This window comes from Belonocnema kinseyi, chromosome 4 (assembly GCF_010883055.1).
Source record: "Belonocnema kinseyi isolate 2016_QV_RU_SX_M_011 chromosome 4, B_treatae_v1, whole genome shotgun sequence".
Classification (NCBI taxonomy): Eukaryota; Metazoa; Arthropoda; class Insecta; order Hymenoptera; family Cynipidae; genus Belonocnema; species Belonocnema kinseyi.
The window spans coordinates 124,278,741-124,293,328 of record NC_046660.1 but is presented as its reverse complement, the minus strand read 5'-3'; the positions used below and the strand labels follow the sequence as shown (position 1 = coordinate 124,293,328).

The window sequence follows — 14,588 nt, the reverse complement described above, 5'->3', positions numbered from 1 at the left end:
GGGGGGGGTAAGAATTGGTGCTCTTGTGCTATCCTTTTCTAAACTCAACTTCGCTAATCTATTGAAACGCTGTCATCTATACAAAAATATGTTTTTCTTTTCAACAGAATTGAGTTCCTGGTGTTGCCAGCTCTTGTGCTGGCGCTGGCGATAAACCACGAATTTTCGTTTTTGGAGGTACTTTGGACATTTAGTATTTATTTGGAGTCAGTGGCCATTTTGCCACAATTGTTCCTCGTCTCGAAAACAGGAGAGGCAGAAAGCATCACGAGCCATTATCTCTTCGCATTAGGATCCTACCGAGGACTTTATCTTTTCAATTGGGTTTATCGTTACTATGTAGAGGATCATTATGACTTGATCGCTATTGTCGCTGGTCTCGTACAGACAGTTTTGTATTGTGACTTCTTCTATTTGTACATTACCAAAGTTCTCAAAGGCAAGAAACTCCAGCTGCCCGCTTAGCTGGTTGACCAGAAGTATTACTTAAAATACTATTCGCCTATTGATTGGCTCTCGATCGAGCTTCGAAAGCGTACTTCAGAGGCTCGAAGAGAGAAGCGTACATGCACAAGTGTACATTCAACCAAGCCCAATATTTCTTGGACCTGGATTTTAATGGCCCATCTAATTTTGCATCGCGTTTCTCATTATCTTTGCATCGTGCTGTACATAATCACATACGCAGCGATTGTCATCCTGAGTAAACGTATCGATCTAGTGCTTGGAAGAGAGTGTACATTGAAATTGTATAATAATTAATCAACTTTAAAACTAGTGTAATTGGTATTGTACGCTAGAAGAGCGAAGACCGGATAGATAAAACAAATAATGTCTGCCTGCAATGTTTAAGTTATCGTAATTACGATTTTTATTAAATAAATATCATTATAATTATTGAATTGTCTTTTGTGCAGTGTTTAATTTTTCCTTCGACAAGAAGCTAGCGATCGAAACTTGATACAGAATGTATGTGTACAAAAGCGTAAGTAAATTACTTAAACTTTTTATAGGCTAAATGAACTAATTACCGAGAATTAACTTGGGTTTCTTCATAAATAAATTTTCGATTAAAAAGAACTTAACAATTTTGGATCGCAAGTTTCTCATATTTACCTAAGTACAATGTAAAGCTATGTGATTGACTAACTCAGTAACGTGGACAGATTCAGCGAGGGTTGTCACCTGACTGGTAACTTTCACTATTCCATTTTTTAAACTTGTCTTATCTACTGCTATAACGAATGGAACGTGAATACTTTCAGGGCTATCCTTTTTACTCGTAAAAACTGTACTAAGTCCTTTTGTCCTCAGTAAACTATTGATATACAGCATGAGTTCATTCAAATCTTCTTTGACCGAATCCGTATCAGTGGTATCTATTTTGACTTTGCAGATTGCTTTGTAAGGAGAGATTTTTGGTTGCATTTGTAATTCGATTGATGAGTCAGTTTCCTTGTAAGAATCACAGAGTAAAGCCAGGCAACCCCAATCCAACGAAGCAACGTGCTCTACCACTCTCACATCAATTATATCATCCTTACCAGTCTTGTCCTGGAAAACCATTTTTTTTAAACATTTTTTACACAAGTATTCAGGATGTACACTGGGATATTAATATAGAAAATGTATTGTGTTATTTAATGAAAAAGGATTTTCGTAATTCTTTAAGATTAACCAAAAATTTAGATGTGGCGAAGATGATTAAAATTAGGCAGTTTTACGCTGTATCGAACTTCTCAGGCTTCGAAGTACTCAATGGAACTACAAAAAAAGTATCTTTCGGAAGAAAAAGGTATTAAAAAAAATAGTAGGAAAATTTCTCTCATACTTTTCTGTATGCAAATAACTGCCCTCCAGACTGCATCTAATATCGCCGCAAAAAATCAAGACCCCCCCCCCCCCCCCCCCCCCCCCCACTTTAAAAGTCAATAACTCCGCGGAAAAAATTGTGAGGAGGTGCGAATAAGAACCGCACGAATACGCTAAGTTTTCTGAATAAAATCGTGTTTCTGTAATTTGCGTCAGAAAATTACGTTCCTAGCTAATTAGCAAAATACAAGTAAAAATGCTGTCGCGAGGCCCATTGTTGAGACACGTTAACTTTCACATGACCCCAGAGCTAAGAATATGTTGTAAAAACTTGAAAAAATTCTGGAGTGTGCTGCAACATGTTTAGAATACAGCAGAGACCTTCAAATTTAAAAATATTTAAAAATGTCAGTTTTGTAAGGATTTTTGTTGAATGTTTTTATTTAGGGATTGAATGAAGCTATCACGCTGTTTAATGACTTAAAATGTGTAGTAATGTACCCTGATTCCTATTTCGACCACAAAACTGAATAAAAATTATAAGTTCGCGATTAAAGTAGCTCAGAATAATTCTGAGTTTAAGGAAACGCGAAACGTGGCACAGTAGAAAAAAGTATAGAAAAAAAATGTCCCGTCATATTTCACAGCGGCAGGCCGCCGTTTTCTTCAGATTTTCCCACAGCTGCTTCTCACTCATCAGGGCCGTCTCAAAGCTTTGAGGTGGGCTTCGTCCTTCTCTCCTGATATGAAATTTTAATAAATTATAATATAGTATCAAGCTTGCACACGAATTATCTTGTATTTTGTTTATTTAATATACACTTATAAACAGAGTAAACAGAAATAAACAGAGTACTTCACACTTTTAACCCTATCCCCTTGTTTTACCATTTTTTAAATATTTCCTCTTCGTCTCGCCATTTTTAAGAAATTTGTACTCTTTTTCCTTATTGTTTCACCTAAATGCGAATTGAATTAATACAGAAAACAGTACGAAAATAGAATTATTTTTATTTTGTTTGTTTAAAAAATCTACTATTATACTTTTTCTTAACATTTATATCCTGTGATTAAAAATGTTGCTATTTAATAAATATTTAATAATATTTTTAAAAACTTAACCCCTTTGTTAATTTCTTTTTTCTTTGAAAACGAACTGTTGTGAATAGAAAATTGGTCCTTTTGGAACCATGTGAAGAACTTAATCCATTGTTAGTAATTTTTATTAAATTTGTAGTATTTGTTCTCGTAGGTGTTGAAAGAAAAACCCTAACATGATTTTTGAATATTTCCCAGAAATTACAGAATACACGAAATTGAAAAATTTTGTCTTTTTTTTAACTCTCATAACTTTTGTGATTTTAATACTATTAAAGCGTATTTTTTTCAATATTCGTAATATGGTGTAGTTCTGAACAAAAATTTCTTGACACAAGAAATGTCAAAACTTTCTTGATTTTTTTAAAAACGAATGTTTAAACTGAATTTATAAAAAAATAGCCAATTAAAAAAATGCATAAATAGCTTACACTGTCCTCTAAATAATTCAATTTACAAATTAATTTTTGAAAAATCCAAGAAGTTTTTGAAATTTTTGGTTGAAAAAAAATATTTCTTGACAGCTGTATCTTATTACAAATAATTTGAAAATACACCTTTACATCAATAAAGTCATTAAAGTTATGAGAGTTAAATTAAAATGCAAAAAGCTCAATTTTCAATATATTCGAAGTTTTTGGAATTTTTCAAAAATCGTTTTATAGTTTTTCTTTCAACAACTAAGAGAACAACTACTGCAATTTTCATTAAAATTTCAAACTATAGCTTACACTCTACAGATGACTTAACATGGAATTGCTCATACAAACAAATCTTTCACGCATTTCAGTAGCGAATTAACAGCCTAATAATTACAAAATTATATTATAATACCGAAATAAGTACTATATTAAATAAACAAAATACAAGATAATTCATGTGCAATCTTGATACTGTATTATAATACCAAATTTTATATCAGGAGAGAAGAGCGCAGCCCACCTCAAAGCTTTGAGACGGCCCTGCTGAGCGAGCAGCAGCTGTGGGAAAATCTGGAGAAAACGGCTGTCTGCCGCTGGGAAATATGACGGACCGTTTTTTCTACACTTTTTTTTACTACTTTGCCACGCGCCTCGCCTCATTAAACTTCGAATTATTCTGAGCGACTTTAATCGTGAAATTATAATTTTTATTCAGTTTTTGTGGTCGAAATAGGAATAACCCTACCGAAAGAAATCTCTGAATTTTCTTTAGCGAAATAGCCTGGCTCATTTGAATCTATAAACAGAGTCGATTTGAAATAAAATAGTCTCGGAGATAGTTTGAGAGATTTGGGTCCTTTTCAAAATCCTTTTAGTGGTCCTTTTAAGAGTGGTGCGACGGTAATATAATGTTCCTTTTGTATTCGTCACGTACCGGGCGGGCAGAGTTATTTACAGTAGTTGGTCGTGGCTAATCCGCTCTCCCTTTTTAAATTTCTCTTTAAATTATTAACACTTTTTTTTTAATTGATAAATTTTCTCATTGTACTTATTTATAATTATAACTTATATACTAATATACAATTTTCTAGCTGAATTCAAAAATGTTTTCTTTTTTGGCGTATCTCATTCCATTTACAAGAGACATTGTATTAATTCTAATTTTAAGCATTTAAAAAAAAGGTAGATAACTGAAATCATCGAAACCCGTAGATTCCGAATTATTATGTTTTAGGCTGTTAACTATGAAATTGAAAAAATCTACTTCTAAGTTTTAATCCGGAAGCTTAACGAAGGACCCTTGAGTTTCGGCTACTCTATTGATATAGCCTCTCTGCTTGTTATTTATGATCGAATACTAATTTCAATTTCAGACTCTCTGCTTGTTATTTATGATCGTATTGCTATTTCAATTCCGGAAAGGACATTTTAAAGCCTTTAAAACATTTAAAAGAACTACCTGGACCTTGAAACATATCTACCTGAGTGCCTGCGAAGAATTTCTCTGAGCTTCTTTGACCTAAAGAATTTTTAGTATATACTCAAAGATTCTTTTCGGTAGGGAAGGGTACATTACTACAAATTTTAAGCCATTAAACAGCGCGATAGCTCCATTCAATCCCTCAATAAAAACATTCAACAAAAATCCTTGAAAAACTCACATTTTTAAATATTTTTAAATTTGAAGGTCTCTACTGGATTCTAAACATGTTGTAGGACACTCCAGTTTTTTCCAACGTATTCTTAGCTCTGGGGTCATGTGAAAGTTAACGTGTCTCAATAATGGGCCTCGCGACAGCGTTTTTACTTGTATTTTGCTAATTAGCCCGGAACGATATTTTTTTACGCAAATTGCAGAAACGCCATTTTATAAAGAAAACTGAACGGATTCGTGTGGTTCTTATTCGAACCTCCTCACATTTTTTCTGCGGAGTTATTGCCTTCTAAAGTGAGGGTCTTGATTTTTTTCGGCGATATTAATTTCCCATTTTGCAGTTTAATAACAATTCAAATTTGTTAGATATACTATAGATATATTTTTTATTTTGAAAGCGCAAATAAAAAAATATCGATTCGTCTAAAAAACTAAATAAAAATTTAAAAACTTATATAAACGAAAATATAAGAACAATGAAAATAAATGTCTTAAAAGCACATTTTGCTGACTCGAAAGTTAAAGGCGTTCATCAATTTACAGCAGTTGGAATTTCGTTTACCATACTTTTTTTTTCGACTCGTCCTAATTTAGGGATCTCACATGTGTCGCTATTTACTTATTTGACGAAAATCTGAAGGTTCTAGAGAATTGCCCGTATACCAGGGGTCTCCGAAAGTAGATCCTGTATCTGCTAGCAACTCCGGGCCAATAGGTCGAATCTACTCAGCTTTGACATTGAATGAAGGGCCTCCAAAATCTACAGATGTAGCCTGATTCAACGTCAGCAGGACATTTTCAAGATTACCAGTTTTTTTCGACGGGAAACTGAAAGAAAATGTATGATCGTTTGGAAGAAAGTATTAATTGGGAGGGTCAAAGCTGAGTAGATTCGGCCTATTGGCCCGGGGTTGCTAGTAGATACAGGATCTATTTTCGGAGACCCCTGGTATACGGGCAATTCTCCAGAACCTTCAGATTTTCGTAAAATAAATGTTATCAAATAAGTAAATAGCGACACATGTGAGCTTTCATATATTGCCTTTCATTTATTGTATATTGAAATATACACCCACGTTTTCAGCAAAATAAAAATTGTTTGGAATTAACACACCAAAAAAGTGTGCAGGGACGTCCGTTAGCATGTTCGCTATCAGTCCGCAGATTTTGAAAACAAAATATTTATTAATCTAGGGAAAAAGCCGGGGGAATCTAATACTAATAAAATCGATCCTAATTCCTAAGCGCTATGCAAATTAATCAAATTTATCAAAATTAATTTTTTTTTAATTAACCCACAAAAGTGTGCAGGGAAGTCCGTTAGCATGTTCGCTATCATTTACCAAATTTTTAAGACAAAATATTTATTCTTCTAGAAAAAAAGCCGGGGAACCTAAAACTGGTAATATCCATAATTTTCTAAGTATCACATGCCCTTGAGTTGAGAACATTTAACATTAGAGAAAAGCATTACGTCCTTTTAATTCAGGAGTGGGAACTCGAACCGAAAATCAATCTCACTTTAAAGAAATGTAGCCCGTAGAACTGGGTTGCAGAAAAAGGTCATCAGTGCCCGGCACAAAAGTCAGAACGGAACTGATAAGCGAACGCTAGAAACAATACTGTCATGAACAAGCTCTCCAAATAATCACAGACCTTATTCGGAATCTATTTGACAGCGTATCATCCAAGCAGCGTTGCTAAGGGCTCCTGAGAGTAAGATACCGAGTCTAGATACTCCTTTCATAAATGAGTACGTCCAAGCCGCCCTTCAGCCACAGCAGAGAAAGAATATTAGCAGTCTGACCAGTTTCATGAATTGGCACAGTATGATCAATGATTGACTTACTGTATCCGCGCTAAATAGTGATACATGTATTCAAAATCATTATAAACAAAAACTTATTTGTAGGCAACGATATACAAGACGCAGAGAATCCTTCCAAATTGATTTACTACATGGTGACCCGAAAAAAACTCATAGGCGAGGAATTCCCACATCATCGCATACAAGTTCGCAGCAACAATAAGAAGAACTGAGAGTTAATCAAGTTTATACCGTCTACAAGACATTAGAATAAAGATTGACATGCTCTGCTATGGAAAGCTTCGCAAGGAGATCATGAATGAAACTGTCCAAGCACAGGACTCATCACTTAATTTTCGACAAAAGGAAAACTCCCAATACAAAAAAAAACGGTTATGTTCCTAATCGAGCAGTTGAACCCCGTTGAAGTGGACCCCTGTAAGTGCTCCTTATAAGATAATTTTGCAGAGATCATACAAGTTGAATCACACAAACAACTTAAGCTTTTCTAACCGTGTCTCAAATCAAAATTAATATGACTGATGCACGTTATGAATGATAAAGTCTGAAATTCTACTCCTACAATGGCGATAAACCAACTCATGCGGAACCACAAGACAACTCCGCGATACCCCCGGCATGCTCGTACTTATGAAGACAGTGACCAAGAGCTGTAACAGATTCCGTACCGTGATGTACCAGAAGCGAATCGATAAACGGACATCACATTGTCAGCATGGTTGCACGGAGAAGATGGGAGTCTCGAAGACAACGCGCTCTAATTCATTGAAAGTCAGATGTCCTTCTGCGACTGAACAGTTGCTTGATTCAAAAGTTCTTCGAACAAACAGTATCATACTTGTACTATCTCTCAACAATTATATCTAGTCATGCGGAACGGAGTTTCACCTAATGACGTTCTTGAAAAAGGGAACTCTTCATTATTATCAATGATAATTCCGTTCCTCAATTTTTTCAGGTTTCCATCGCTCATTTCTGATTTATTCAACGTATGTCGCATGTTTAATTTCGAACTGAAATTTAAACAAAATGCTTGACGCCCAGACCAGACGCATGTCATTCAACATCACAGTTGTAGCACCCAAGGCCAGATGCAGGTTGCATAACGCCACAGTTATGGCGCCCAAGACCAGTTACATGGCATCTGGTGCCCAAGACCAGATGCAGGTAGCATGACATCACAGTGATGGCACCCAATGCCGGGTGCGCACGAGTTCCCTCCCGCATAATATTTTATAACGGTTTTGGTATTAGGGTCAATAATATTCTTGTTCTGCAATTCATTTTTATATAATATATGCATTTTTTAATAATAAATAAAAATTACACTGACGAGTCCTCTGAGTCAGTCTAGGACGAAACACAGAAAATCTAAATCTTATTTTCATTTAAAAAATTAATATTTCTTAAAAATTAATTGCAGAAGCAATGTACTTCCAAGAATCTTGTGCATGACTCGGAACACAAGGTAGGCCAGATGTTGAAAATACATCTCGATATATCCTGTTCTTCAATAAAATGATGGTCTATTTCTATGGAAAAAATGTTCGTGATGGAAAGTTTATAAATTAGACAGTTACAAATTAATAGCGCTTGATATATTTGAACAATTTTGAACTACGTGCAAAAATACATAAATATTCTTTAAATTCATTGCAAATTTGAAGCGTTAGTTGCATGTAAAAATTAGAAATTTAACATTTTTTAGCGCTCGAAATTCAAGGACTTTATTGGATACTTAAAAACTAAAACTGTCTAAGATTAAACGTAGTACCATTTTTCATTATTTTTAGTTGGATATCGTGGCAAATGTTTCTTCGGTAAAATAAAAATTGCCAAATGATAATTCGTAAACATGGAAATTATGTCAAATGCATTTTCGGTAACACATCAATGATGTGGAAATGTTATTTCATAAAAAAAGGTTATTTAAAGTAGCTGCTCGGTACAATAAATATTATGTCAAATAATTATTCGATAAAATATAAATTGTGCCACGTACAAAGTCGGTAAAAGCACAAGGTTATAACAAGTTAGCTATATTACTTAAATGGAAGTTATCAGAGGTTGTGAATATAACTAGACGCACTGTAGTATTTTAGAAAAAGCATCATTAACTCGTTTTCCGTATTTTATATTGAAAAATCTTCTTTAAATTACTATGGTCCAGTTATCAAACACCTACAACACATTTTTCAATATTTGCAGATGTATATTTTTCTTTTAGGTGCGCCAACGCATCCTCCTCACCCCTATAGAGCAAAATTTAGATGCGTGTATTTTTATAAATAATACTAGAAAAGTTTTGAAATAGCATAATGAACCCCAAATTAAAAATTGAGAATCCAATTACATGAATTTACCTGAAATGGCAGTTTTCGAAGATCTCGTTGATAAGTTATCGTCTCGACAATGATGTTTCCAAAAGGAAACTGTGCTTCTATGTCTATTATTTCGCTATTTTTGACCCTTTTAGCTTCTGACAAGACAAATCTAGAGGGTTGTTGTGAGAGTTTTCGCCACCAGGCTCTCCGTTCTCTCTGCTTTTTATGAAACAAGTCTTTGGTACTAAGGCCATCATTAAATGTAGAAACTTTAGCAGTCTTATGAGCAACAACCTTACTGTCAAAATTCAATAGTGATTGGTTCCACATACTTTTTGAAATTTCAAAAGCAGCAAGTCCAAACGGTAAATTATCAACATTCGCATCCTTCAGACCTTGCATAGTCTTTGCAAATTTATCCGGACCACTTAAAAATACGTTGTACCGCGAAGTAGTAACACAGTGATGAAACCAAATATTTTCGATGTTCCGAAGAAGCAGTCTTCCCTGAGGACCATATTCAAATCCGGATTCAAGATTCAAGAAACACGTGCCCATTTTTTTCAAAATAGCCTCCAACTTCATGTTTTGCGTAAAATATTGCCTGGAGGTGCTACAAAATATTCTTCTTCGAGAATTTCTGCGTTCGCTAAAATCTTTTCACGATAATTACCATCAGACACCTCGTCCTCTCTTAAAAATAGATTTTCTTTCTCAAGAATACTGTGCATCGGTGTCAGGGAAGAGTCGATTTTAACCTCTTTTAAACGGTGAGCAAATTGCACCGCAGCTTCCAACCTTTTAATTCCTCCTTCGTGATCGAAATCAACTAAAGATACTCTTTCTAGGGCATCTAATGTCTCTTTGCACACTGAAAACTTAGTTTTTTCACTCCTAACCTCCAAATCTTTAAATTTTTCCTCATGAAATGCGTACGTAGTTTTTCTGCGAGATATGATTTTGCATATGACTTCTTTATTTAAGTGCCATGATAGTCGTATAAAACCCATTTAAATTAAATTTTATGTTTTCAAGTCCAAAGAAAAAGCACTAATATATAGTAAATACGCCAAAGCATGGTCCGTGCCATGATCTAAGAATACATAATCTAGCCACACGCAACTAAAAAAAATTAACCAATAAGGAACAACTCCACCACAACCAGCCATATTTGAAAAGTGAGAGCGCGAAATTAAATATATTTGAAATGTAGTAAATGCCATAAGCGAAGACATCAAGTAAAAGTTGTTAAAAGATAAAGGAATTGTACAATTTTTAAATCAATGAAATTTTTTTCAAAATAATGCAGTTTGTGTCATAGATAATTTAAAATATTAAAAAATATATTACTTTCAATCCTTGTAATTTAGAAGAAATATTGTCAACATACCTTTCTATTATAATATATTATACTGAAATAATATACATATCAATACAATACAATAATATAGATGTTTTTATGAATGAAAAAATGATTCTTGTTTACAAAAATGTACATAAATGAATGAACATATAGCGAGAACGCAGGTAAGCGTGTGATACGAGATTTTTAAGCGATAATTTCATTAATAATTATTCAAATATTTAAAACGACACGTGTTTCAAATGCTACCCGAAATTATGTATTAACTTCAAAATAAAAAAAAAAACGGAAAAGTAGTGTTAGAGGCAAAGATACTTTGGTGAAGTTGTTTTGCACAGGGGCGTACAATTTTTCATGCTTGCCATGAGCGCTATTTTTCCTAGATACGCCGCTGATAACCAAGATGGCTGGGCGTGGTGGAGTGCGACTGGCGACGAAACTGGGGGAGCTGATGGCTAGACCGTGTATTCTTAGATCATGGTCCGTGCATTATCCAACAAATCAGCCCCATGCATCGCACCCACTTTTCTGTTTTCTTAGGGCTCAGTCCCATGGATACATTTTAGCAGAGTAGCAGATTTGCAGAGTAGGTTATTAGACCAATCAGATGATTGCAGGGAATTTGCTGAAAAGTGTTCCGAAAGTGATAAGTTTGACCCGTGCGCTCGTAACATTTTCGAATATTTGAAAAGTGTTTGACAAGTTAAAAAGGAATTTGGTGGTTACAATATTTTTCAAAATGTGTAAAATTGTTGTATGATGGCGGGCCCTGAGAAAAGTGGGTTTTCAGGGGTGGAGCTTCTGATAACGAAAGCTTAGTAGAATTTACATAGAAACTCAATTGAATTTCCGTGGAGTATTTTTCGGGAAATCTTTTTACGTGTGTCTAAATTCCCAGATGAATTTCTTAAATTCCCTTATTCCTATAGAACTACCGAAAATATCTAAATTTCTGGAATTTTCTAATGCAGCGAAATGCTTAAATTTCTTTTAATTCTCTGAAATCATCCAATTCCGTGAATATTCTGGATTTTTTTGAATTCTTAACATTCTTTGCATTCTTTGCCTGTTCTGAAATTCCCAGTAGTTTTTCATCATTGTATCCTAAATTTCCTAAATTCCTTTCAATATTCTGAATTCCTGAAATTCTTTGAATACTTAATTCAGAATATTGAAGGAGTTCGGGGAATTCAAAGCATTAATGGAATTCTATAAACTCATTCAATTGAATTAATTTAAAGAGTTACAGAATTCGGGTGATAAAAAAATCAAAATTGATTTGCCTGAATTTATTAAATTCTTCAAATTCTCTAAATCACCTAAACTCTTGACATTCATAGAATTTTCAGGGGTGGAGTTCCGAATAGCGTAAACCGACGATTTCGTTCGTACTATGTATATTTATGTATTTTAACGCACTGATTACGAAAATAATAGTGAAAATTTGCGACTAGTTGATTTTCATGGTGAAACCATAAAAAACCAGAAAAATCATGGTTTTTTGCGACTATCTCAGCTAATATGGAAAAAAAATTCTGAAAAAAATTGATAGAATTCGTCGAAATACAGATTTTTTTATCTGAAAAATTTTTGTCTGTGAGTGATACTTTTCGACAAAATGAAAGATATAAGGATTAATATCGTATCTCTATTGGTTTCGGCTTGGTACCTACTTACGCTCTTCACAGCGGGAAGGTTGGAAAATTTTGAACAGCATTTTTTTTCTTTCTATTTTTCATGTTTTGTAATTTTTTTGGGTTTTTACGTAAGGAATACACGCCCTGAAGTACTATGAGCGCGGACGGTGAAGAAAGGCCAGTTGCTTTTTGCATTAAAATTTGTTACATTTTATGAGATATTACTAATTTTCTCGAAAACTATCACTCGTAGAAAAAAATATTTAAAATAAAAAATGTGTTTCTGAACAAGATGTACAATTTGTATTGAAAATATTTTTCGAAATTTTGAATGTGGATCTTTGCCATTTCTATTTTCACCATCATTTTCGTAATCAGCGCATCCAAAAAAAACTTTGGGCTCATCCGGCCCCCTTATCAAAGTCCCCTTCCTTCAATTGACATGTTAATGACTGAGGGGCAAATAATTTTGCTCACATCCGACCCCCCTTCCAAAGTCCCCTTCCTTCAAGTGACATGTTAATGACTGAGTGGTAAATAACTTTGGTCACACCCCTACCCCTTTTCCAATGTCTCGTGGGGGGCGGGAAGGCATCCGATGACAGGTCACAGAAACAATGTATAGTCACACCACTGCCTCTTTTCCAACGTCCCGTGGGGGGGGGGGGCAGGAAGAGACCCCTGCGACAGGTCACAGAAATAATGAAAGGTCACACCCTGCCCCTTTTCTTAACTTGACTCGCTGATTGCACAAATGATAGTGAAAATATTTTCGTACCATTAAAGTCACACTGATACATATTGTCTTGTATTTCTGTGATTTTTCATATTCATCGTCGTTTTTCTCGAAAATTATTGGTCGCAGAGTAAAAATATGTTTCGCAAAAAATATATCTTTTTAAAAGATCTACAACATTTATTTAATTTTTTTTTTTGTAAATTTGTATTATTTACTAAGATAAAGATAAAAAACATGATTTTTATGGGTTTTTCATGGTTTTCACCATGAAATTCGACTAGTTTCCAATTTTCACTATTATTTTCGTAATCAGCGCATTAAAATACATAAGTATACGGAGCCTTAAAAGAATCAGCGGTTTACGCTATTCGGAACTCCATCCATTTTCAGTATTACATACATTCTCTGAACTCTTTCAATTCCTTCAATTTCAGGAATGCTCTACATTCTCTAAATGTTCTGGAATCTCTGAAAATATCTAAACTCCCTAAAATCCTGGGTTTTTCTTGAATATTATGAATTTTCTGAATTTCTTGAATACGATGAATTTGCCGATTTCCCTAAATATTTTGAATTCCCTGGATCCCGTACATTTTCTGAATATTCTGAATTCCGTAAATTCTCTAAATTTGTGAAAATCTGTCAATTCCTTCAATGTTCAGAAAGCTTTGATTTTTCTAAATTCTCCTAATCTGTTAATCAATACACTTTATTACCTACCTGTCCCATTATCATACATTGTATGGTTTACAGATTTGGACAATTAGGAGTCTACCAATAACGCACCATTTTAAGAATAAACAAAAAAGAATCTATACAAGAAAAGGCGTCCTTATTGGACGATTTCTACACCGCACTTCACTTATATGCAGCATGGAATAGACCAGTTTCGATATATGTAGATTTCATATAAGCATAGTATAAAAACTTTCCTTATGCTATTTATTAAAAAAAGGGGTTACAAAAAAACGGAATTCGTAGTAAAATTTTTTTCTTAAACTTGGCTAGTCATCCCGAATCCCATATTTACTTTTTTTTGCACAAATTATCTGCAAAAACATAGTAATATTTTATTTCATTATACCAATACTTAACCCAGAATAATTCCCGTCTTTATTACACATTTAAACAAATATTTTAACCACCAATTTCCCTTTTCACTTGTTAAACACTTTTCAAATGTTTGAACACATTACGAGCGCCGAGGCTAACCTATTCTCAAGTCCCTGCGCGGGTCGAACTTATCAGTTTCGGAACACTTTTCAGCAAATTCCCTGCAATCATCTGATTGGTCGAATAACCTACTCCGAAAATCTGCTGCTCTGCTAATATGTATCCATGGGACTGCACCCTTACGAAAGGGAGAATTGTCGGTCAAACTAATCCAACAGATAGCGCCACAAAAAGTAGGTTGTAACAGATAGCTGTTTTACCGACTGAAAATTCCGATATTTAAGCAGCAAAATTATAAGTCTTCAAATTTAATAAAATTGAAGTTTAATATTAATTAAAATTAAGAGTTAGTGTGTAGGAATTTGGCAATCGTAAGTGGCGGGTCGACTTGTCCTAACAGGAACAAGATAAAAGGGTGTAAATAATACTGAGAAACTGTACGAGGGTAGTTCAATAAGTCCTTAGAATGAAGTATAAAAACAATTTTTTTGGGTAAATTTTTTTTTATTTTTCAACATAATCTCCTTGGAGCTCTATA

At 34.2% G+C, this 14,588-nt stretch overlaps 3 protein-coding genes across 3 annotated transcripts in view; 1 reads left to right on the top strand and 2 right to left on the bottom strand.

Annotated features, from left to right (window-relative positions):
* Positions 1-902, top strand: part of LOC117170544 (ER lumen protein-retaining receptor) — a 29,100-nt gene extending 28,198 nt beyond the window's left edge. The window contains exon 3 of the mRNA XM_033357353.1: positions 108-902. Within this exon, the coding sequence (XP_033213244.1) occupies positions 108-465 (358 nt within the window). The 3' untranslated portion in view covers positions 466-902. The remainder of the gene's footprint in view (positions 1-107) is intronic.
* On the bottom strand, positions 848-9,754 carry LOC117170543 (DNA polymerase subunit gamma-2, mitochondrial). Its single transcript, XM_033357352.1, has 2 exons — positions 9,178-9,754; positions 848-1,554 (listed from the first exon to the last, which is right to left on the bottom strand). The coding sequence occupies exons 1-2, from the start codon at positions 9,721-9,723 to the stop codon at positions 1,117-1,119; spliced, it is 984 nt and encodes a 327-aa protein (XP_033213243.1). The 5' UTR covers positions 9,724-9,754; the 3' UTR covers positions 848-1,116.
* On the bottom strand, positions 9,674-10,225 carry LOC117170545 (glutamyl-tRNA(Gln) amidotransferase subunit C, mitochondrial). The gene has a single exon (XM_033357355.1). The coding sequence runs from the start codon at positions 10,146-10,148 to the stop codon at positions 9,720-9,722; it is 429 nt and encodes a 142-aa protein (XP_033213246.1). The 5' UTR covers positions 10,149-10,225; the 3' UTR covers positions 9,674-9,719.
* Positions 10,226-14,588: the final 4,363 nt, after the last annotated feature.

Excerpts from the sequence above, each read along its gene's own strand:
- LOC117170543 (XM_033357352.1), bottom strand. The coding sequence starts at position 9,723 with ATGAAGTTGGAGGCTATTTTGAAAAAAATGGGCACGTGTTTCTTGAAT. Across the intron at positions 1,555-9,177 it reads TTCGAAAACTGCCATTTCAG|GACAAGACTGGTAAGGATGA; the intron begins GTAAATTCATGT and ends ATGGTTTTCCAG.
- LOC117170545 (XM_033357355.1), bottom strand. The coding sequence starts at position 10,148 with ATGGGTTTTATACGACTATCATGGCACTTAAATAAAGAAGTCATATGC.